Consider the following 26,032-nt stretch of genomic DNA (forward strand, 5'->3'; position numbering starts at 1 on the left):
CAAGCAAAAATGCTCGTCTCCACTCCTTCCCTGAAAGGCAGTTGACTATCTACTTCACAGTCTCCTGCCTCTGTGTCCATATGTAAGGTCCAGCTGCGTGCATCAAAGAACTGGCCGTGATTCTTCATGGAGCCCGGAGGAGCTGGTGGACATTTCTGTCACCTTCTCCTTCTGGCTCACTCCTCCTATAAAACCAGGACATCACCCTGTCTCTAGAATATTGTACACGTGCCTGGTGACCTACCCAAGGGATGACTGGATCTGATAGGCAACAGAGCTTATATTCACAAATCCCACAGTACTGTAGCAAGCAATGAGGCATTTCTTAACAGGTATGTGCAAAAGTACTAACCCAGGCCAACCCCCCAGGGCTCAGTGTAGAGGCAGCTGGCAAGGTGCACATTTCCTAGTCTTTCCCTAGAAGTGGGTTTGACCGTATATTTCACAGGCTGCTACCTGAGGGTCAAACTTCCATTCAGCCTGCATCTAGGTGCTGACTGTGATTCCTTCCTTTGGAACAATGGCAGGCCTGTCAACTGCTAAGATCCACTTAAAAAGAAAAAAGAAGCTGTTTGAGCAATCACATAGGTTTAAGAGACAACCAACAATTTAGTCCAGGCCCATTTGATGAGGCTCATCTCCTATATGTGACCAGTGTGCCAAGACTGGAAGATGTGTCTGTCTTATTTAATGTGCAGAAACCAACCAGCACAGGGAATCAGCAAAAATGAAGAAACGAGGAAATATGTTCCAAACAAAAGAACAAAATAAATCTCCAGAAATAAATCTTAATGAAATGGAAATAAATGATTTACACAACAGGGTTCAAAATAGCAGTCATAAAGATGCTTATCAAGGCCAGAAGAGCAAAGTATTAACAAAAATAAGAATTTTGACAAAGAGTTAGAAAATATTTTAAAATGCCAAACATAAATCACAGAGCTGAAGAATACAATAACTGAACTATAAAATTCAATAGAGGTGTTCAATAGGAGACTAGAATAGGTAGTAAGAAAGCTCAGCTAACTTGAAGACAAGGCAGTGGAATCCATCCATTCAGAGAAGTAAAAAGAAGAAGAAAATGAAAGAAGTAAAGATAGCTTAAGGGACTTCTGTTACACCATCATAGATCAGTGTACATATTATAGGGCTCCCAGAAGAAGAAGAGGAGAGAAAGGAACAGAAAGCTTGTTCACATAAATAATGGCTGGAAACTTCCCTAACCTGAGGAAACAAGTAGAAATCAAGATCGAGGACAGCACGTGCGTGGCTCAGTTGGTTAAGCATCCGACTCCAGACTTCAGGTCAGGTCATGATCTTGCAGTTCACAGGATCGAGCCCCACGTTGGGCTGTGTGCTGACGGTGCCGAGCCTGCTTGGGTTCTCTCTCTCTCTCTCTTCCTCTTTCTGTACCTCCCCTGCTCGTTCACTCTCCCTCTCAAAAGAAATAAACATAAAAAAAGAGATATACAGTAAGACACATTATAGTTAAGTTGTCATAAGTTAAAGACAAAGAGAGCATCTTAAAGGCAGCAAGAGGAAAACAACTTGTTATGTACAAGGAAACCACCACAAGACCATCAGCAGAAGGTTTATAAGCCAGAAGAGAATAGGATGATATATTGAAAGTGCTGAGGGGCACCTGGGTGGCTCAGTCAGTTAAGGGTCCAACTTCAGCTCACGTAATTATCTCAGGATTCATGAGTTTGAGCCCATGTTGGGCTCTGTACTGTGAGCTCATAGACTGGATCCTGCTTTAGATTCTGTGTCTCCCTCTCTCTCTTTCCCTCCCCTGCTCAAACTAACTCTCTCTCTCTCTCTCTCTTTCTCAAAAATAAATAAATATTTAATAAAAAAAAAGTGCTGATAGGAATAAACTAGCAACCAAGAATACTCTACCTGGCAAGGTTGTCCCTGAGAACTGAAGGAAAGATAAAGAACTTTCCAGACAAGCAAAGGCTGAAAGAATTGATCATGAGTGTTTCTATAAGAAATGTTAATATTTAGGGGCGCCTAGGTGGCTTAGTTGGTTAAGCATCCAACTTTGGCTCAGGTCATAATCTTGCAGTCCATGAGTTTGAGCCCCACGTCGGGCTCTGTGCTGACAGCTCAGAGCCTGGAGCCTGCTTTGGATTCTGTGTCTTCCTCTCTCTCTGCCCCTCCCATGCTCATGCTCTGTCTCTCAACAATAAATAAACATTAAAAAAAAGAAATGTTAATGTTTAAAGCTGAAATAAAAAGATACAAATTAGTAACATGAAAACACATGAAAGTATAAAACCCAGCGGTAAAGGTAAATATATAGAAAAATTTACAATACACCAATATTGTCATAGTGGTGGGTAAATCACTTTAACTCTACTATAAAGGTTAAAAAAAAACAAAAATATTAATAATTATAACTACAATAATTTCTTAATATATACACAATATAAAAAGACGTAAATTGTGACATCAAAAACATAAAATGTGGGATGAAATGTGTAGAATTGTAGAGTTTTTGTATCCATTCAAAGTTTAGTTGTTACCAGCTTACAGTACATTGTTAGAGCTATAAGATGTTTTATCTAAGCCTTATGGTAACCACAAAGCAAAAACTTCTCATAGAAACACAAAACATGAAGAGAAAGGAGTCAAAACATACCACTACAGAAAATCCTCAAATCACAAAAGAAGAGAGGGAGGAAGGACCTATAAATCAGTTAGAAAACAATAAAATGTTGGTAGTAAGTCTATTCCTACCAACATTTATTTAAATGTAAATGGGCTAAATTCTCCAATCCGAAGAGATAGAGTGGCTGAATGAAAATAGGTTCCTAAAAAAAGAAGGAAAGAAAGAAAAGACCCAACTCTATAGACACTCATTTCAGCTTGAAGCATACACACAGATCAGAGGTGAAAGAATAGAAAAAAGAGATCATGCGAATGGAAACTGAGGAAAGAAGAAGTAGCTATAGTTATATCAAACAAAATTGGCTGTAATCCAGAAAGTATAACAAGTGACAAAGAATGTCATTTATAATGATAAAGAAGTCAATTCATCAATAAAATGTAACATTTGTAAATATTTATGTACCCAACGTCAGAGCACCTACATATATAAAGCAAATATTAACAGATCTGAAAAGAGAAATAGACAGCAACACAAAAACAGTAGGGAACTTTAATACCCCATATTCAGTAATTGCTAGATCCTTGAGGCAGAATATCAGTAAGGAGGGCTTGGACTTAAACTACCTGTTGGACTACATGGACCTAACAGAAGTTTTGATTTAACAGTAGCAGAATATACATTTTCAAGCACATATGGAACCTTCTAGAATAGATCTTATGTTATGCCACAAAGCAAATCTTCATCAATTTAAAAACACTGAAATATCAGGCATCCTTTCTGACCACATAGATATGAAACTAGAAATCAATTCCCAGAAGAAAATTCAAAAATCTACAAATATGTGGAAATTAACCATATGCTCCTGAATACCCAGTGGCTTAAATAAAAAATTAAAAGAGAAATCAAAAAATATCTTGAGACAAGTGAAAACGGAAACATAACTTACTAGGACATGTGGGATGCACCAAAAGCAGTTCTGAGAAGGAAGCTTGTAGTGAAAAATGCCTACATGAAGACAAAAAGATACCACATAAGCAGTCTCACTCTATACCTCAAGGAACTAGAAAAAGAAGAACAAACTAAGGGCAAAGTTAGTAGAAGAATGGAAATAGCAGAGGTCAGAGTGAAAGTAAATGAACTAGAAACAAAAAAGACAATAGATCAATGAAACTAAGAGCTGGTTTTATGAAAAGGTAAACAAAATTGAGAAATCTTTAGCTAGACTAAGAAGAAAGAAAGAAGACTTGAAGAAAATAACAAATGTTAAGAAGATGCAATACAATTCATGACACAGATACTAAGGATTGTTAACACAGTGCTATACACAATTATACACCAGCATTAAAGGAACACTAGGAGAACCAGATAAATTCCCAGAAGCATACAACGTACCATGTAATATGATGAAAAAGAAAATCTAAACAGTCCAATAATAAGTGAAGAGTTTGAATTGGTAATCAAAATGCCCCCACCAAAAAAAGTTCAGGACCAGATGACTTCATGGGTAAATTCTACCAACATTTAAAGAAGAGTTAATACCAATCCTTTTGGAATTATCCCAATAAATAGAAGAGGAAAGACCGCTTCCACACTCGTTTTAAAAAGCCACTGTTACCCTGATACGAAAGTCAGACAATGACACTACAATAAAAAGGTAAATTAAAGCCTTATATTCCTGATGAACATAAATGCAGAAATCTTCAACAAAATATTAGTAAGTCAAATTCAGCAGGTATATTAAAAGGATCATACCGGGGCGCCTGGGTGGCGCAGTCGGTTAAGCGTCCGACTTCAGCCAGGTCACGATCTCGCGGTCCGTGAGTTCGAGCCCCGCGTCAGGCTCTGGGCTGATGGCTCAGAGCCTGGAGCCTGTTTCCGATTCTGTGTCTCCCTCTCTCTCTGCCCCTCCCCCGTTCATGCTCTGTCTCTCTCTGTCCCAAAAATAAATAAACGTTAAAATAATTTAAAAAAAAAAAAAAAAGGATCATACCAAGGCCATACCAATATCAAGCATGATTTATCCCAGAGAGGCCAAGATGGCTCACCATCCACAACTCAGTCACCACATTAACAAAAGGGTTAAAAACACATGATCGTCTCATTAGATGCAGAAAAAGCATGTGACAACATTCAACATCATCTCATGATAAAAACTGGGTATAGAAGGAATATACCTCAACATAACAGAAGCCATGTATGACAAGCCCACCACCACTACCTTCATACCCAACTAATGTTGACAAGCTTTAAAAGCTTTTCTTCTATGGTAAGGAATAAGACAAGGATATCCACTCTCACCACTGTTTTTCAATATAGTGCTAGAAGTCCCAGCTAGAGCAATTAGGCAAGAAAAGAAATAAAAGACATCCACCCCAGAAAGGAAGACATAAAATTGCCTCTGCTATATTATATATAAAAAACATTGATGGGGCACCTGGGTGACTCAGTTGGTTAAGCATCCGACTTCAGCTCACGTCAAAATCTCAGGTTAGTTAGTTCAATCCCTGCTTGAATCGGGTTCTGTGCTGACAACTCAGAGCCTGGAGCCTATTTCTGATTCTGTGTGTGTGTGTGTCTCTCTCTGCCCCTCCCCAACTCACACACACACACACTCTCCCTCTCTTTCTCAAAAATAAACATTAAAAAAAAGAAAATTTTAATGATTCCACTAAAACTATTAGAATAAATGATTTCATTAAAGTTGCAGAATAGAAACTCAGTATACAAAAATCAGCTGTGTTTCTATACAGTAACAACAAACCATCAGAAAGAGAAAATAAGAAAACAGTCTTATTATTAATAAGCATCAAAAGTGATATAAATATTCAGGAATAAATATAACCAATGAAGTGGATGATCTGTACACCAGAAACCCAAAGATGTGGATGAAAGAAGACACGGGTAAATGGAAAGATATTGTGTGTTCATAGAATGGAAGTATTAAATTAAAAGTATGTGTAGATCTCCATACTATCCAAAGCACTGTCCAGATTGAATGCAACCCCTATCAGTATTAAAATACCATACTTTGCAGAAATAGAAAAAAACAATCCTACAATTTGTTTGGAGCCCCTAAAGACCCCAAATGGCTAAAGCAATCTTAAGGAAGAAGAATAGAGCTGGAGGCAGCATGCTTCCTACTTCAAACTATATTACCAGGCTGTAGCAATCAAAACAGTATGCTATTGGAATAAGAACAGACACACAGATCAGTGTAACAGCACATAGAGCCCAGGGATAAAGCTTTGCATATATGGTCAATTAACTTTCATCAAATCAGCCAAGAATATACTATGGGAAAAGGATAGTCTCTTCAATAAATGCTGTTGGGAAAAGTAAATATTCACGTGCAAAAGAACAGAAATGGGCCCTTGTCTTATACACAAAAATGAAATAAAAATTGGGTTAAAGTCTTCAACATAAGACCTGAAACTATAACACTCCTAGAAGAAAACCTAGGACGTCATCCCCTTGACATAGACCTTAGCAATGGTTTTTTGGATTTGACACCAAAAGCACAGCCACATAAAGCAAAAAAATAAACAAGTGGGACCACAACAAACTAAAAAGCTCTATCTCGCAAGGGAAAGCATCAACAAAATGAAAAGGCAGCTTACAGAATGGGAGAAAATATTTGCAAACCACATATCTAAGAAGGGGTTAATATCCAAAATATACAAGGATTTTTACAACTCAATAGCGCGCACACACACACACACACACACGTGCACACTTCATTTTAAAAATGGGCATAGCACCATTTTAACAAAGACACACAGATGGCCAACAGTACATGAGAAGGTATTCAGCATCCCTCATCATGAGGGAAATGCAAATCAAAACCCCCATGAGCTATTCTCTCACATGTGCTAGGATAGCTATTCTTTAAAAGAGAACAAATGCTGGTGAGGGTGTAGAAAAGTGGGGAAGCCCTGTACACTGTTGGTGGAAATGCAGCCTCTGTCGAAAACAATATGGAGATTATTCACAAAATTAAAAATAGAACTACTCTATCATCCAGCAATCCAAGCCCTGGGTATGCATCCAAAGGGGGAAAAATCATTATATCAAAAAGATATATATACCCCCATTTCATTGTAGTACTATTCATAATAGCTAAGTTATAGAAACACCCTAAGTGTCCCCCAACAGATGAATGGATAAAAGATATAGGACACATTCAGCCATAAAAAAGAACGAAAGCCCACCATTTGTGACAACATGGATGAATCAGGATAACATAATGCTAAGTGAAATTAGAGAGAGCAAGACAAACACTCCATGGTATCACTTATATTGGGAATTTTTTTAAAAATCTAACTCATGGGGTGCCTGGGTGGCTCACTCAGTTAAGCGTCCAACTCTTGGTTTCAGCTCAGATCATGATCTCACAGTTTGTGGGTTTGAGCCGCATGTCAGACTCCATGCTGACAGTGTGGAACCTTCTTGGGATTTTCTGTCTCCCTGTCTCTGCCCCTCCTTTGCTTTCTCTCTAGCTCTCTCTCTCAAAAAAATAAATAAACATTTAAAAATAAATTAAAAATCTAACTCATAGATTAAGTCTTAGAGGGTTTTGGTTGCCAGGAGCTGGAAGGTGGGGGACATAGGAAGACATTGGTAAAAGGGCACAAACATTCAGTTAGGAGATGAATATGGTCTTGGAATCTAATATATAACATGGTGGCTATAGTTGATAATACTGTATTATATAACTGAAATTTGCTAAGAGAGTAGAACTTGAGGGTTCTCACCTAAAAAGAAAAAAAAAAGGTAAACACGTGACGTGATGGATGAGTTAATGAACTCGATGGTGGGAACACTTTCACAAAGCGTCAGTACATCAAATCATCGCCTCATCTGCTCTAAATATATTACAAATTCACTTGTCAGTTATACCTCAATATAGCTGAAAGAGAGACTGATTTAACAGTAGTAGTTAGAACTGATTTCTAAATGAACAATTCTTACTGGTTACTGGTAGATACACGTTGTCCGGACACTTTAAAATATTCTGTAGTCAAGGGCACCTGGGTGGCTCTGTCGGTTGGCCGTCCGACTTCAGCTCAGGCCACATTCTCGCGGTCCGCGAGTTCGAGCCCCGCGTCGGGCTCTGGGCTGACGGCTCGGAGCCTGGCGCCTGCTTCCGATTCTGTGTCTCCCTCTCTCTCTGCCCCTCCCCCGTTCATGCTCTGTCTCTCTCTGTCCCAAAAATAAAAAAACGTTGAAAAAAAAAAAAAAAAAACCTGGGAGTCGGGGCGCCTGGGTGGCGCAGTCGGTTAAGCGTCCGACTTCAGCCAGGTCACGATCTCGCGGTCCGTGAGTTCGAGCCCCGCGTCGGGCTCTTTGCTGACGGCTCAGAGCCTGGCGCCTGCTTCCGATTCTGCGTCTCCCTCTCTCTCTGCTCCACCCAACTTGTGCTCTGTCTCTCGGTCTCTCTGTCTCTCTCTCTCCCTCTCAGGAATAAACAAACATTTAAAAAAATTTTTTAATATTCCGTAGTCATAATGTTGAAAAGGAAAGCAGAAAGTACGAACACCAAGTTGAATTTACCAAAGAATGAAGCAAGGCAGACATCAGTATGTGATGCATGAAATTATCTACAGGCACACATTTTTGCAAAAGTCCAGAACCTCCCTTATTTAAGCAGGGTTTACTGCACGGAGAAGTTGAGTTTCATTATGGATATTTTTGGGGATCTTTCAAAATGATAACTCTCTAAACCGAGAAAGAAAATAAGTACAGTCACAGAAACGTTGGCTCCTTAATGACCATCAAATTCTTTGGCTGAAATATCGAAGGCAGACTCCACATATTTAAATAAAATAATATTCCATTTCATTATGAGTAAGGATGCGAATGGGTTGTGAAAGCTCATCAGCATTCCTTAAACTGTCTTTTCATGATCCGTAAGTTAAATTTATCATCTTCAATTAACTGTGATTCAATCTCACACAACCTTCTGTCTTGATGTAATGCGAATAGATTGATGTCCTCGTGCCCCACTGGTTCCCTTTGTGGCTACTGCGGTGTGCTGGGAATCTCACCTCCATTCAGGAGCCAAAGGGAATGAGGACCCTGTTTCTTTATTACCCAAACTTTATTTAGCCTGCCAAGAGTCCAAGAAGACCCACAGGGAGCTGGCATCATCTAAATAGCATGAGCTGTGCCTCATGTGTAGGTGAATGGACATGCCTCTCCCAGATTTTTGAAAATTTTCCATGATATCACTGCCACTATCATTAACAATGGAATACTAAGACTGAGTAAAATTTGTAAGGAAAGATTGCTGAAATCTGTCTTTTCTCTGTCCTGTTTTTGTTTGTATGTGGGAATATTTTACTTAGACACACCCATCATCTAGAGGTACTGGTGAAAGCCCATGGTATCTCATTAGATTAAGCTCTGTTCTGGAAATTTCCCGGATACTTACAGGCAGGAAAACTTTATCTGTTGGTTCACTATACTGTCTTTTTCAGAGATCTAAGGGAGGAAATTGCTTCCCTACTTTGCCCACAGACTTTCTTGTTTCAGGTTCTGTGTTTACTTTGCTCCCGTGTGTGTGTGTGTGTGTGTGTGTGTGTGTGTGTGTTTTAAGACAGGTATGATCATATTTTTTCCCAGCTTAAATTATTTCTTTGACTCCAGGCTGCAAATACAATAAAAGGATTCAGGTGCTTTGTGAAAGGGAAGGACCCTGAGATTTCTCCAACCCTACCTGATAATACTAGTCATCTCACCTCTCCACAAAACTGGCAGGTCTCAAAATGACACACTGCCACCATCCCATCTGTTACCCTCTCCTACCAGGGTAAATCTAGGTGCCAGGCTGCAAAAATCCTTAATGGTGAAGTGTTGACACTCTTTTCCCCAAAGCACAAAGCCCTTCCAGCTTTATCCCTCTTAATCCCAGATCTTTTCTCCCACTGCACCCTACATGTGCCCCTTCCTGAAATCAGACTAGTTCCCAGATACCTGATATCTCTCTACAGCTTTCGCTCTGTCTCCCTGGGAGGCACTTACCCCACCCAATTAAGAGTCACATCTTCTAGAAAGCTGTCCTTATGCACTTAATCTGATAGTGTCTTGTCAGGGCTCACAAATCACCCCGTGATTTATAAAGAATACATATAATACAAAATGCATTATTTTTTTTTAGTCATGAAATCATTATTTTACCTCCTGTATACCGGATATTCTCCACTATCCTGTGGCCCAGCTGCCAGTAAGACATTATTAGCACCCCGCAAGCTCATTAAGGGCATTGGGGCACCTGGTGGTTCAGTGGGTTGAGCCTTCGACTCTTGATCAGCTCAGGTCATGATCTCACAGTCATGAGATCAAGCCCCATGTCGGGCTCTGTGCTCAGCATTGTTTAAGATTCTCTCATTGTACCCAACCCCTCTCCCCACTCCCCCGACTCAAGCGCTCTCTCTAAAAAAGAATAAGAGGTGGGAACAGTGCCTTTTTTGACCTTATAAGAAGTGCCCGTATCCTTCCTCTTTGCTTGGTGGCTGGCTGTCCTCTGTCTCCCAGCTTGTGTCATTGTGCTTATTTCATTGCCATAATTAATCTAATTAACCCTCAACATAGACCATATGTTATTCTATAGACTGGACTTTGGGGTTCACTGTAACTTATCCAAGAACACACAGACCCTAAGTCTCAAAAGCAAGACTGAAACTCTGTCCTGTTTGATTGCAAAAAATAAGTCAATCAAATAAATCAAATCAAGATGGGTAAATACCTGCTGTAGCCACAAAATGGGCATTCATTTAAATATTTCGTATGCCAGACTTGAGGGGCACCTGGCCCTGCAGACCTTCTCTGTGGTTGTATTCATATCTTTCCTCACCCCTCCTCCAGCAGAGCATGTCACTTAGAGCCACCAGTAGGCACAAGAAGCCGTGGACATTGTTGTACCTACAAGGCAAGGTCCTGAAATCTTGCTCTCATTTACATTTCTCATCTTAAAAATACATTCCATTTCCATGTAGGAAAACACCTGGACCTTTCATGAAGTACTGTAAAATTATAAAATTACGGAATGACCAGGGTATGTCCCTGAAGACTCACTGCATCTGTTCCTTGCCTGTCCCTCACCTCAGCACGCAGAACCACACAGACATGCACACACCACCCACACCTCATCTGGAAGGTAAGGAAATTGCAGTGACTTGTCCACGTGTCAGCATCCAGTTGATGTCCAAATGGGGACTAGAACTCCGTTCCCAAAATTTGCACAATAGCATAGTTTCGCTCTAGGGCGATGACCCCACTCGAGATTCCATGAACTTGAAGACATTGTTTTACCTCTTGCTTTGTGCTTACTGCATTTTTTAACTTCTGCATTGAGCATGTCTGATTCCACCATCTATACACTTGATCACCATAATGCATACTTTAAGTCAATTTCTTAACAACCCAGCTTTTAAAAGACGTTAAAAAAGGAAACCTCTCCCATGCTCCCTGCCAGTCCTTCTGTTAACTGACCAGAGCTGTGTCGATATGATTTAGTCATCCTTTGAGCCTGAAATGCAAAACAGCAGGAATGTAATCAGAATTAGACAAATGCTAAAGGGCGAGCACTTATTAAACACCTATGATGTGATCGACCTGCAGATTTACATCTGTAGTCAGCAGGATATCTGAAGTCCTGTAGTTTATTAATTTCCCTCTGCTTCTTTGCCCCCATTGGATGTATGAACTGTAAATGGACATTAAGAGGAAAACCGAGTTGGAGGTTAATCTTTCCTTAGGGTATCAGTGTATTATATAGACACTGTTAAGTTAGTCAAGTTAGTTACTGAACCGTGGATTTCACACACACATACACACTGTGAAGAGTTACAATTTTATAGCAGTGTCTTCACTTCTCTGGTTAAAAACTGAAGTCTAGAGAGCCACCAAAGTAACTGTTTCCAAGAATACTGCTTCGCAGTCTAGATCCTATCACTCTTCGATCTAAAACCCTTTAAAGTATATGAAAGGAAAAATATTGCCTGTCCTCAAGCAGACATGGCTAAAATTAACTGAGCCACCCACCATTCATTCAGATCATAACTGAAAGGAGTTTAAAATCAGATGCGGTAATATTTTTTCCTTCACCTTCAGCAGAGCAGTAGGATAGAGTCAGAGAAATGTGGGCTGTTATTCATCAGTTAGACTTTCCATCAGATGCTTTTTCTGAAGGCTGCGTCTCTGCCTGTGTCTTGCAGCTGTGGGATAACGCAATGAGAGAAAGCGTGGCAGCTCTTTGATTTCAGCCTCTGCTGAAAGAAAATAATAATGTCGTCAATTGGCAACTAATGCAATAGTTGAATCACCGTGGCTTTTAGAAAACTGAATTTTTGTGGGTTTTTTGGCCTGCCTGTGAATCTGCCCTATCTTCTCCTAGACGCAAACAAATGTTCGGCTGACATTTTACTAGCTTGAGATTGATGGACAGTGTTTTTCCCATTTCAGAAACGTAGACTTGCTTTTTGGTGTCTAGTTTCTTTCCCAGTGCAATGAGAATGTTACTGATGAGCTGTCAAATTAGCTGGCGCGTAATAGGCCTGAGATAAATATTTGTCGAGGGGATTAATTAATAATAGCTATCGCTGGCTGAACTCAAACCAGATGTGCTAGCTACCCCAGCGTTGTGACTGTTGTGTTGCACACGGGAAACCTGAGGCCAGAGGGTTACGGAGGAGGGGTCAGGGTCCGGGCAGTTTTCTACAGTATCACCCTCCCTCTGCTAGAGGCAGTGATGATAGATACCAAAACTGAAAACACATACTCTTGTAGGAAGACACAGGAGCAGGGGGCAAAGACGGCAAACGCAAGAGTCGTCCTGGTCCATACACATCGTGTGTGTTTCTGGGTAATCCTCCGGAGTCTTGCTGTAATCTGCCGAGCCTGGGTCTCCTTGTTTGTAAGAGAAGTCTGAGACGCCGATCTGTCTCCAAGCTTGTGATGAGAACTAACTGGATAGCCCGTGTGAGGTGCTCAGCACAGTGCCCGACACATAAGAAGTGCAGCATCAAGGTTAGCTATAAACGCACACTCCTGGAGGTTTCAGGAGCAACTTTGCATAGTTGCCAGTGGACGGGCCGTTTCTCCTCAGGTAGCCACACAGCAGTGTGTGTATATAACCTGCTTTGTTATTAACAAAAAACACAGACGTTTCCAAAATCGAGTCTGAGACACATTTCAGGAAGAGAGGGAGCACCGGGTCTTTCTCTTCTCCCTGATTCCTGCGCTGGTTCTCGCTGTGACCGCAGGATCACAGCTGCATATTTTATTTTTGCCAAAGAATAAATAAATAGATAAACAAAACACTTTTTCTTAGTTTCCTCAACACAAGTGAATCAAATTCACATTGAAAACAAAACAAAACATGGGGCGCCTGGGTGGCTCAGTTGGTTAAGTGTCTGACTTCAGCTCAGGTCATGATCTCACGGTTCGTGGGTTCAAGCCCCGCGTCAGCCTCTGTGCTGACAGCTCAGAGTCTGGAGCCTGTTTCAGATTCTGTGTCTCCCTCTCTCTCTGTCCCTGCCCTGCTCATACTCTCTCTCTCCTTCAAAAATAAACATTAAAAAAACTTTTTTTTAATTACTTAATTCTAAGAGAAAACCAAAAGGAAGGCAAATAAGGATGCTACAAATTCATGAGCATGTGTGTTGGGGGTGTGGGGCAAGGGCAAACGTTTCTCTGAGCCAATACCTTTGGTTTTGTTAATTTGCTTACCTAATAGGCTTTTTTCTCCTCTTCTTGCAATTGCCTATTTGTTTTTTAATTTGTATTGAGTATATTTGTAATGCACCTTAAATACTTAGCAGAAAAAAAGGGCCCAGGTGTAAAAAAATTAGATGATAGATGGAAGGATGGAAGGAAGGAAGGAAGGAAGGAAGGAAGGAAGGAAGGAAAGAAGGATGGAAGAGAGGGAGAGAAAGAAGGAAAGAGGGGCACCTGGGTGGCTCAGTCGGTTGGCATCTGCCTTTGGCTCAGGTCATGATCTCACAGTTCGTGAGTTCGAGCCCCACATTGGGATCTCTGCTGTGCACACAGTGCCCGCTTCAAATCTTCTATCCCCCTCTCTCTCTGCCCCTCCCTGACTTGCACTCTTTCTCTCTCTCTCTCTCTCCCTCTCTGTCAAAAATAAATAAAAACTTTTTTTAATAAAAGGGGCACAGGGTGCCCGGGTGGCTCAGTCAGTTAAGCATCCGACTTCAGCTCAGGTCCTGATCTCACAGTTTGTGTGTTCGAGCCCCGCGTCAGCCTCTGTGCTGACAGCTCAGAGCCTGGAGCCTGCTTCAGATTCTGTGTCTCCCTCTCTCTCTGACCCTCCCCTGCTCATGCTCTGTCTCTCTCGGTCTCAAAAATAAATAAAACATTAAAATGATAATAATAATAATAATAATAAAATAATTTAAATAAATAAATTAATTAATTAATTAAAAAATGGGGCACCTAGGTGGGTCAGTCAGTTGAACGTCCAGCTGTAGCTCATGTCATGATCTCATGGTTCGTGAGTTCAAGCCCCACATCAGGCTCAGTGCTGACAGCTCAGAGCTTGGAGTCTGCTTTGAATTCTCTGTGTCTCTCTCTGCCCCTCCCGCATTCTCTCTCTCTCTCTCAAAAATAAATAAACATTAAAAAAATTAAAAATTAAAAAATTAAAAAAGAAATAAAATGTGATTTTTCCAGAATTTTTGAAACTCAGATAATAACTATGTGTGGACCAAGAGAGAGAACGCTCTTCCCTCAAAGCTCCCCTAGCCCGCCTGGGGACACCATCTTGTTTCCCACACACAGAAGTCCACAAATGGCCTGTGTTGCTCTCTTCTCTTCCGTTACCACATCCCAGGACTCTAAGGGTTGTAGTGACTCATACGATCAAAGCTTTTACTCTCCCTGGCTCAACTTATTGGCTCTGTCTGCTTTTACACTACTTTGTAATTAAACTGAACCCCCCCATAAAGGTACTATGCATCACATACTCCAAGTATACCACCTTGATATTCCCTTCACATAAGACACGTTTCTACATATCTACATCAGAGGGCAGTTATGGCCTCAATAGGAGACGTTTTGGTACTGTCATTTTCATCTGCTATATCCCCCTTCATGCTTCATAAAAGGCATTCAGAGCCATTCAAGAAATACTTGTTAAATTGAGTTGAACTGAACTAAAAATATCTTTATTGCTTTCCCCATGTATTAGATTTTGTATGACAGAATTTAACAGCTAAATTGGCATAATTGAAGCCTCCACGTTTCTAGCCATTGCTTTATTAGAAATATGGATAAATGTACATGTTGGTTATTAACTTATGTTTCCATTGAAGGGCTGAAATGTATAATAATGAACTAAACTTAACAAACTATCATATTGATTTCTATAGGGATTCAAGGATATTTCTCTGGAGAGATTTATCCATGGTGGAGCCAATGTTACAGGATTCCAGCTGGTTGATTTTAATACACCTATGGTAACCAAACTAATGGATCGCTGGAAGAAACTAGACCAGAGAGAGTATCCAGGATCTGAGACTCCTCCAAAGGCATGTATTTGTTTTTATCTTATGTATTTTTAGCGTTTTTAAAATTTAAGGTAGAAAGTTCATTATGTAGTTGTTCTCGTAAATGTTTGTCAGTTATAGTGCGGCATAGAGCGCAAGCTTTTTGTCACTAGCACTGCACTGTACAAGTGTTTAGTAATTTCTAAGTTTTATATGTAAGAGCAGGATTGTTGGACATTAGCTCGAGTAGTTTACTATTATTATTATCATTCCTTCGCATATAAATTTCTGTGAAGAAACTGTAGACGTTAAAACAATTTTTCACCCACTGAGCATCTCAAAGGTGAACAATCCTTGGTGACTAGTTCACCCCCAAACCGCCGCTAGGCAAAAACTATATTTGCAAAGTGATTTATGATGAGTAGGCAAATTGGGGAATTGGTAGAGATGTAAAATGCAAAACTCTTTGACACTAATAGTTCAAGGTCAGGTTGCTTAATGTTTCTCTAACTGACATTGCAGAAGCATGTTAGTGGTAGCCACAAAAGAAGCTGGCAAACTTGTCATCACAGCCCATTTTCTTCTCAGCTGAAGAGACAGTGGCCGCAGACATCATGTAAATAATGGTGTAATGTGTCTCCAACTCCAGCTTAGTGGGTTTGAGCTCCTGCATAATTACGGCAGTTCTCCTTCTCAGTGTGCACTGATCCTTCACTGTCAGTGTTTTCTACTAAAATGTTTTCAAATGTCCTTTGGAAAGTCAGTCCTAGAAAACTACAGGTAATCTAGGTCTGGAGGTAAATAGTCTTACGTCTTTTGTTCTCTCAATGTAACACTTTTCCCACCAGCTATGTCAATTCCCCTCGGTAAAACAGGAATTTGGCTGATCATATCAGCTTCACTACTCTATAGAATCATGAAATTTCAAAACAGAGCCTTTATTGAGTATCCGCTATGCGTCAAGCACCATATCCAACCCTCTGATTTTAGGAACTAATAAATACAGGTTGTTACACAGGTGTGTCAATTGGCCATCTCTGAGTTTGCAGGATGCCCAGAATTGAATCACGGGCTTCCTGAGTCTTAGACAAGCGCATTGTCTACTCTATTTTACCACTTTCTGTACTTTGGATAATACATGTGAAAGCATATTAAAGAGCCTAAATATTTTTAAGATGCAAATCACCGTCCAGATTCAAAGCACCTTGAGAAGTCCTTTAGCCTTCATGCAAGTTCAGAGATAAATCCTCCGTAAAGCCCAATTAGATCAAGCATTAATGTGCAAAGAGAGGATGTACAAAGTTTCCTGTTGGACTCATTTCTGATCCGGACACTTTGCCACACGTTCCCCTCATTCTCTTGTCTGTGTGCAGAGACTTCCTTGCACTACTGCTCCTCACACCGGTCTGTCTGACTCTTTCTTCCTCACCCTGTCTATGGTCACACCGTCATTTTGCTCGGCATTTCTTCCGTAAACCATCTTTCAAAGATCTTGTGACCCTTTGAGCTGTGGTATCTAGAACAGGCTTCAAGCTTCTCTCTAGGGTTTTGTGGCTCCTTGTGGCTACTAACATCACCACGTGGTAGGAGTGTCCACTGTGGTTCTCCCCTCTGGGCACACTGATGGGGTCAGTCTTTCCCTATCTTGCCTTGAGCCCATCCCAGTGTCTCCTACTTGATAACCTCCAACTAGACTTGTCTGTGTCACAGAGTGAGACACTTTGTTTTATATATAAAAACATAATTTTCTCATTTTTCACAGCTCTTATTAGCATGATGCTAGGCACTTACTAGGCATTTCATAAATATACACGATCAATTCTCATTACACATGGTATTTATGGTCTATACAGTGGCCATGAGCAATGAGTGACATGTGAACACGTGCTCCTAAGGGAAATACAACGTTAGGTTCTTACAAGCCTCTGGCCATAACATTTTTGTCAACCATTCAACACATATCATATGACATGTTGTTTTAAGTCTGTCTACAGACACCCTATGTATTGCATTGTTAATTCATTAACATTGAATTCGTAGGCAACAGCGCTGTCACTCATTCCTCCACAGGGCTTATCTGACACGTGTATTTTCTCCACAAGGCACACCACAGCCTTCTTGCACGGAAGATCACTACATAGCACAGCAGCACTACACTTTTGGGTCGTCTTGAAAAGTGAAATCCTCAGCAAAAAGCACATCACTGTGGAAAAATCTGGCACGAAGTAGACCACAAGAGGCCCCTTGTTTACAGTGTGGGAGGAGACACAAGGAGGCAGAGTGTTGCCTTGGTTGACTGCAGCTGGGTGTGCGTGTGTTGCGTGACCCTGTTTTTCACCAACTCCACACACGTCTGCAAATGACCCCCTGCAGCTATTGATTCGGGCATCTCAAACAAATTTAGGAAGTAGGTGAATTTGCAAATATTGGATCCGTGAGTAATGAGGATCAAATGTACTTAACTGAACTTCCCTTGAGTTTCTTTGGTGCCTCATCAAAGATTTGAAACACGATTTCTGATCGTGTCACCCCCCTGCTGTGAAGAAAAGGAAACCTTCTGGAATAGAGGCACTCCACAGTGCAGGCCCAGCAGGTCTTTCCAGTCATGGGTGCTTCTGCTGCCTTTCTGGCCAGCCACACTGGACGGCCCTGAAGTTTTCCCCTCCTTACCAGTCCCTGTGTCCTTGCTCCCACCTTAGCTGTCCTCCACCTTTATTTCCAGCTGTCCAAACCCAACCACCTTATATGAGCCTTCATCTCAAATCCTACTTTGCCTATGAAGCCTCTCCTTAGTCTCCCCGTAAATACAATCCCTTTCTGCTGTGTAATCTCCATGTTATTTAATTGTGTAATTCTCACAGAGGACTTAATGTAATTTTTTATGTGCTTATTGTTGCCCTTCTGTAAACTCCTTTGCAGCAGTAACCATCTAGGACACATCTTTGTAGACTTTGCCATTCCTAGCCAGTGTCTAGCACATTTTTCAAAGAGTTCTCAGATGTGGTATTTCATCCTTGCAACAACCACAGGAAATAGTCACTATTAGCTTGTTTGGTTTGATTCTGATCTGTTTTGTGTTCCATAGCTGGAAAATGTACTCATTCCCATAAAACTAGGAGTAACAAGTTAGAATTCACGTAGTCCTTTCCTTTCAAAGCTCAGGCTCTCAGCGCTGCACTATGATTCTGCCAAACTCTGTCTTGTTATCTCTGAACCTGGGTAACCAGAACTCGCTTCACCATTGTCATCACCATTTAAAGCAGGAATAACCCCAGGCCAAACCGGAGTTTTACCCAGCCCTAAAATGAAGTGTTTTGTCAGTAAGAATTTTCTAGATGCCATCTAGAAATGTGCGTCCATAAATCTGATTTCTTGGACATTAACACAGTAAGACACGTGGAAGAGAATTATATCCTTCAAAAAAGGAAAATCTATATAAACCACTACATCTTCCCAAGTCCCAGCTCTCCAACCTGTCAAAGGCCCTTGCCACTCATGCTCCACTCTGTGATATCTGTTCTCTTTTGGAGTTCACTTGTTTCATGAAAATGGATGGACTTTTTAAAACACACCAAGTGCATTCGCTTTTTGGTGCCATCTCTTCTCAGCTTTATTCTCCCTATTAAACAAGTGACAGTGTGTTGTTGTTGTTGTTGTTGTTGTTTCCTTTCTTGAAACCTAAAATACCAACATTGCATTTTTCTCAGGTGTTTTAGGTCTTTAGGAAGTTCTCCTTTCTTTCTTGTTCTTATTTTCTTACTTTCCAAAACAACAACAACAACAACATGACTTGATGGCTTTCTCTGCTCAGAGATGTCTGGTCCAGGCAGGGGAGGAGGTAGAACATCATCCCAGCTACGAGGGTAGCTGGCCCTTACCTATGGTACATGCCTGCCCTTACGCCTATCTCATCATGTCTAGGAGAATATATTACAAGGCTCATAGTTTACAGGTCTCCCATACATCTTCCTGATGAAGCGTTTTAATTGGGCTCTCTACATAGAAAGGTTCTTTGTTGGGATTTACATTCGCGACCTCATCCACGTTTCATTCTCTCTTCTCCAGCTGGTGTGCCTACTAGTCACATCGCCTAAGTTTACTTTCTGCAATTTGAATTTCAAATGATTTTTCTTCCTTTGCTAGCAGCAAAGCAAGGGGACATCCTCTACCTTCCACAGCACAGAACTGCCTCCTGTACAGGCTTACAATGTTTTCATCATAGAGACCTGACCGGATGGAACTCGGGAAAGAGATCAGACAGGCCTCTGTCGTGATTGGTGGTTGGCGCTCTGCCGTGCTTCAGGAAAATTGTGCCCTGTGTTCCACGTGTTCAGGCATTGCCGAGTCAAAGCCAACACATATTCCCTGTTCTTTTTTTTTTTTTTTTTAATGTTTGTTTATTTTTGAGAGAGACAGAGACAGAATGCATGTGGGTTACGGGCAGAGAGAGAGGGAGACACAGAATCTGAAACAGGCTCCAGGCTCTGAGCTGTCAGCACAGAGCACAACGTGGGGCTCAAACTCACAGACCATGAGATCATGAGCTGAGCCGAAGTCGGACGCTGAACCGACTGAGCCACCCAGGCGCCCCAGGGCACTGTTCTTTTTATTTTCAGCTTAAACAAGTTACATGTTCTTGGTTTTTCCTCTCGCTTCCTCTTCTATCCTGAATAATTTTTTTCCTGAGGGCTTTGTCTTTTCTCACAGAGAAGCAAGGGGCATCATCAGAAAGCACAGGGTCCTCACTTCAGGTCTCTACTTTGACCCTCTGTGACAGCAGAAACTTAGGGGGATGACCTGATGTTCCCGTGCACATGCACACCGGACAACATGCGTGGACCTAACTATGCTCATTCGTGTGTAGCACAGTGACGGGTACATACACTTCTATTCAATAAGTAGATGTTGTTTCTGGCATCTTATGGCTAGGTGACAGTAAATATTCCCACATTCTTCTGAGAAACCAAACCAACATAGACACTTCAAGTCAGTAAATGCACAATAAATCTTAAGGAGCCCTGCTGGGCATTTCAGAAGAGGAGAATGAGGCACCGCAGCCATTCTGGACTCAGCCGCAGCACATGACTTCAAGGCAGATGGTGGTAGTAATGCACTTAGCTGCTTGCACTTTATCTGTTTCTACTCGGACCCGGTGAAAAGACCTCACCAAGGGGTCTTGCTTTTCTCACCCAACGGAAAACTGTGCATTAAAATTTCTATTGTTCACAGTGTGTTTTCCCCTTTTAAAATCAGAGTGGTAAGATTCAGTATACACTCTTTGTAATAAAGTGATAATAGAAATTTCTGAAGCTAGAGTCAATTAAATATCAGTAATTTAACTGTCCTTTAGGCAAGAGGGTGTTTTTTTGTTTGTTTGTTTTGTTTTTTAATTTTTTTTTTTTCAACGTTTATGTATTTTTGGGACAGAGAGAGACAGAGCATGAACGGGGGAGGGGCAGAGAGAGAGGGAGACACAGAATCGGAAACAGCCTCCAGGCTCCGAGCCATCAGCCCAGAGCCCGACGCGGGGCTCGAACTCACGGACCGCGAGATCGTGACCTGGCTGAAGTCGGACGCTTAACCGACTGCGCCACCCAGGCGCCCCTAGGCAAGAGGGTGTTTAATGGCCCCTCTTCGGGTGCTCAAGGACCCCAAGACTGTTCCTGGTGACTGATAAGAGTTGATCATTCACCATTATAATTACTTTCATTTTGTTAGTATACGTCTGCTCTGACTTACGATGGAGTCCTTGTGATGGCTGAAACTTTCCGAAATCTTAGGAGGCAGAAAATTGATATTTCAAGGAGAGGAAATGCTGGGGATTGTCTGGCAAATCCTGCTGCGCCATGGGGCCAGGGAATTGACATGGAGAGGACACTCAAACAGGTAACTCACAATTTTATTTAATCAAGTTCAGTTGATTTCACAGTGCTAAGTGTGGCATCTTCAAGAAAATGGAATAATTTTTTTGAGAGTAAATCTATATTACAATTGCCATTTTAATATATTAAGCCATTATCATTTTGGAGACATTTCTAAATAAAATACTAAGTAGAATAGTGTTCATATCTTATATAGATGCTTAGTCAAGATAAACTAGGTCATGTCACAATCATAACCCCAAGTCCTTGTGACTTCAAACAACAGGAGTATTTCTCACTCACACACACACACGTTAGATTAGGAGAGGTACTCTGCCTGTTGTAATCACTCAAGCTAACACAGCAATAACCGTCTCAAATGCTACAAAGAGAAAGAGAGTTATGGAAGGTTTTGAATTGGCAATTAAATGCTGTGGCCCAGTGGTGACACTCATCACCTCTGTTTACAACTCACTTATTTCAGTCACATTGACCTACCTAACTACGAGGACTCTAGGAAGTCCATGCTATCTTGGGGCCAGAACATCCAAGAACTAGAAATGTTTTTTAACCACTGCTAATTACTACCACAGTAGATCTTTAAATTGTCTTGTAAACTTGGATTAAGTAATTTGTTTATTTTACTCTGTTTGGGTTATACTAACAGTATTTTTCAAATGATTAATGTAATATGTGTATATTTGTAATCTTACATTTTAAACGTTCTGAAATGCCATGAGTTCAGATCACAGGTAAAAATGAATTAAAAGGAAATTTGGAATAAAAAACCGTTGAAAATTTTTTTTTAGTATATCTGTATTTTAAATCCCTCAGGGCTTAATTTTAATATTATCAAGGAGAATATGATACAGTATGGTTATCAGGACTATTTAATGTGTTATGTGAATACATAGATAAAACTGAAAAGCAACTATAAATAACCCATATTTCCTTTCCCATAGGCAATACTTCAATATTAAGGAAGTATTCTTTATCACATTAAAAAAAAAAACATATTCTTCTTTCAAGTATATATCAGAATTGATTATATCCCTTTGATTTACTTCTTTCAGATTATATCCCAGCAGCTCAAATATCCTATGGTATTTTAGTTATTCATAGCTTATAGTTATAGCAAATGAAGTCAAGATTTCTGTAAGCAAAATGGCAAATGAATATATGTGTGGGTGTTGTTTTTCATTCATAGGTTCGAATTCAAGGACTGACAGGAAATGTTCAGTTTGACCACTATGGACGTAGGGTCAATTACACAATGGATGTGTTTGAGCTGAAGAGCACAGGGCCTAGAAAGGTGAGCCACACTCAACCGGTCTTCTTAGTTTGCATTTGACATTTTTAAAGGCTTATACATAATAGGTAGCTGGATGGTCTACATTGGTTTTTAAATGTGAGTACTTACAAATAGCATTTTTTTTAATAATCTGAGCTGAAGTAAATTCTTGTGTCACATAATTGATATTTAATGGTATGCCAAAGCTGAAACAAACTAATTTATATGCTGTTTACATCCTGTATCCAAAGTGGAAACAATACATTTTTTTAAAAAAAGATTTAGCAAAAAGAGTCTCAAAAACCAAAATTTACAGTGCAGGAAAGCATACCTTGCAGATAAGACACGTACTGACCTCCATGCAGTCATTTATGAAATCATCAGAACAACAAAAACATATTTAGAACAGATGAAACATTCTTGAAATAAGCAAGTAAACACATTGCAATGAACAAAAGAAAGAGCAGATAGAAGATGAGATTAAGTTTATCACTTGGCCAGCAGGGTAGAGGAACAAACACCTGGGAAACTCTAATTGAGGGGAGGGGGAAGTTGGATAGGAAGCTGCCGATGCCAGCTTCCTGGATTTCAGAAGGTGACTCTGCTGGTCCGGTGACGTGACTGGGCATATCATTGGTCGTCTGAACATCCAGCCAGTACTTGATGTTACGGAACCAGACAATCCAATCTCAGTAGTTAGTAGGTACTTTATACCCAACACATACAATTTTTAACATTCCTTTCACTAGGATTAGCTAGGATGCTCAAGGAAAGACGTGTTCGGTTCCCTCATCTAAAAATTGTCTCAACCCTTGGCTGTTTTAAAAAACTGTCTCATGTATAATTTCCTGCTACAATGCAGTAATAGTAGCTAGAATGTATGGAATGCCTGCTGTGTCCCAAACACTGGACTTGGTATGACTTAATCCAACAAACCTGTAATGTGAGTACTATGAGCTCCCTTCTTCCAACGAGAAAACTACGGCCGGACAGGTTATAGCTCCTTGTCTCAGGCCCAGCAATGAGAAAACGAAGACTTTAATTCAGATGTGTCTGACGTCAGAACCTTCTACATTATTACCCCACCCGAGTGGTCCTGCTCCAAAGGAGTTTACTTTCTCGCACGGTAGAATATGGTCATTTCCACGACAGTTAAAAAGAAGGCATGTGGAAATCCTAAAGAGGAGGAGATCCCTTCCAGCTGGAGGAAGACAAAGCAAGGAAGGCTGTGTCGAGGAGGGAGGCTTTAGACGCAGGAAACCAGCGTTCGGACAGGTGGACAGGGAGGCTGGACGTGGTGAGAACCCGAAGCAGGTCAGGAAGAGCAGGTGACAGGGCACCTGCGGAACAGGCCTGCCCCATGGGCCCCTCCAAGGACACCACCCGTGGCAAGGGAATGAGATGTGCTCCCAGGAAGAAACGTGGTGAGCCCCATGTACACACCGACTGGACCCACTGCGTCCACACACAGCCAGCGACAAGAAAGGCGGCAGCCCGTTTGGGGCAAGTGCTTCTCCCCTCTTTGGAGCGGACAGAGTCCCCGCCCTAACAACAGTGGCTCACCTCCAGGCGCACCTTCCGGCCACACACCAGACTTTGCAAGAGGAGCCATGTAAACAGAAGCTTTGCGAAATGCAAAAGACCACCCCCTACTTCACAAAACAGTAAGTACAGAGAGTAGAATGACCTCTCCGTAAAAGAAAGGATAAAAAGGAAGCTGGTGGTAGCTGGCAGTAATAGCAAGGGAGCTGTATATGGCACTGAATCCTTCCATGGCCTGTTGAACCGTGACGCTAACGGCAATTAAGGTTTTTGGCGGCGAAGGTTAAAGAGCAAGTTGGGAGAGTGGTGAACATCTTCCCACTCAGCTGACATCCATCCAAAACCCTTAAAAGAAATACGAAGTGTAAAATCGGGTAGACTCATCCGTCTTCGTTTTTCCGTGGCAGCGAGCAACTTGGGCCTTCTGTCAGGAGTATCAAACTTAAAAACGAGCCACGCCGAGAAACACTCTGCAAACTGAGCGATCGCTCTTGTAAATGGAACAGCTGCCGGCAAGGGAGCTGTCTCTGAAAATAGATCAGAAGGTCTGCCCGTCAGTTTCCGTGACTTCTGTAACAGAGGAACTGATGGAGAGACTCCTTAAAGAGCAGCCACGACGCTCTTTCAGAAACGCTGGCTCCTGGGTGCGGTGGGACCTTTCCACTCCACTGACCCCCAGGAAGTGCCCTGGAACCAGATGTGCCTGGTGCAGGGATTTTTAATCGGAACAATTGTATTTCTTGAGAGCAGGTTACATCCCACACACCAAAATGGAAAACTGATGTGCATTTCTACATTTAATCCACACAACAGCCTGGAGGTGAGATACATTTTTTCTAAATTTATTTTTTTTTAAGTTTATTTATTTTTAAGAAAGAGAGAGAGGGAGGGAGAATCCCAAGCAGGCTCTGTTCTGTCAGCACAGATCCCGGTGGCAGGGCTCAATCCCCTGAACCACGAGATCGTGACCTGTGCCGAAATCAAGAGTCAGAAGCTTGACCGACCGAGCCACCCAGGCACCCCTGCTTATTCTCATTTTAAAGAAAAGTAAGGCTCGTAGAAACTAACCTGCCCAGCGATGTTCAGCTAGAAAGACGTGGAGATGGGGTGGAAACCAGGGTTCACCATGCTCCAGAGCTCACTCTCTTCATTGCTGTGAAACCCTGTCAGTCCCAGGGCCTCTAAGAGTTCTCTTTAGGGCTGGTATGAGATTCCTATTTTGGGGGGACATGTCTGGTCTTATCAGCCCTCCCAGGAGCAAGCTTTAAGTACAACAGGGGCTCCTCATGGCCCCTCAGTCCTCACCAGATCCCTACATCGCAGTCAAGGTCCCCTGTAGAAACAGAGATGTTTATTCATAGTATGGCAATATTTATGCACAATTCGCCTTTAGGAGTCCAAAGAAGACAAATATTTTTCTGACATCGCTGCCGTTTTAGTGATTTAAATGCTTCCCTATTTTTGCTCTAGCGTTACAAAAGTATCCTTCCCCCAATTTCTGTCTCTAGGAAAAATGCCTAGCTCCCCATCTGATTAAATGAGATCAGGCTTGGGAAAAGTTGCTAGTACATTGTCCGATGGTGTGACGAACTAAAGAGAGAAACTGCATCTCACGTGAGGTTCTAGGTCCCAACTCTTAAGATTCCTTTCTTCAGGAGGTGACCCCTATATCACTGTCCGCTCTAATTGACTCAATTCCCAGTGAGTCCATGGTCTAATGAGATTTGCCATGAATGGTCCCATACCCCAAGCCCTGGCTTTCTTTTTGCACAGAATTGCAAGTAAATAAAAGGCAAACACATCCACTTAGGTAAAATTTTGCTTATTACTTTAACTTGTCAGCACTTCTAAATCACTTGTCTTTTAAGGGTCGAGAGTCATGAAGCCGCAGGCCATTTTTAAATGCAAAATGTCAGGGTCTTGCCAACATCTGAGGACTCTCCAGGATGTGTCCCAAATCTGTGTTTTTTCTGTTGTGGGAACTCATTAAGAAAGAAAAATGCCATTCCTAGACAATGAGCTGCTGGGACCTGGAAGGTGGCTGCCTCTTAACGAAGTGCTAAACTGTAAAACCTATTTTCACATCTTATAATTGTCATGCGGAAAGGAGAATTAACTGGAAGCCTGTTAACTGACATGTTGCTTTTTTTTTTAAGTACACATAGGAATTGAGGGTTATGAGGATGTGTGTGTATGTCTCAGAGGCATACTTGTTTTTAAA

At 41.3% G+C, this 26,032-nt stretch overlaps 1 protein-coding gene across 5 annotated transcripts in view; it reads left to right on the plus strand.

Annotated features, from left to right (window-relative positions):
• GRIA4 (glutamate ionotropic receptor AMPA type subunit 4) overlaps window positions 1-26,032 on the plus strand; it is a 408,729-nt gene that overhangs the window by 313,080 nt on the left and 69,617 nt on the right. For all 5 annotated transcript variants that reach the window (XM_030332393.1, XM_032594963.1, XM_030332394.1 and 2 more), the window contains exons 6-8: window positions 15,001-15,159; window positions 20,836-21,003; window positions 22,186-22,290. In XM_030332393.1, the coding sequence (XP_030188253.1) occupies window positions 15,001-15,159; window positions 20,836-21,003; window positions 22,186-22,290 (432 nt within the window). The remainder of the gene's footprint in view (window positions 1-15,000; window positions 15,160-20,835; window positions 21,004-22,185; window positions 22,291-26,032) is intronic.

The sequence above is a fragment of the Lynx canadensis genome, chromosome D1 (assembly GCF_007474595.2).
Source record: "Lynx canadensis isolate LIC74 chromosome D1, mLynCan4.pri.v2, whole genome shotgun sequence".
Classification (NCBI taxonomy): Eukaryota; Metazoa; Chordata; class Mammalia; order Carnivora; family Felidae; genus Lynx; species Lynx canadensis.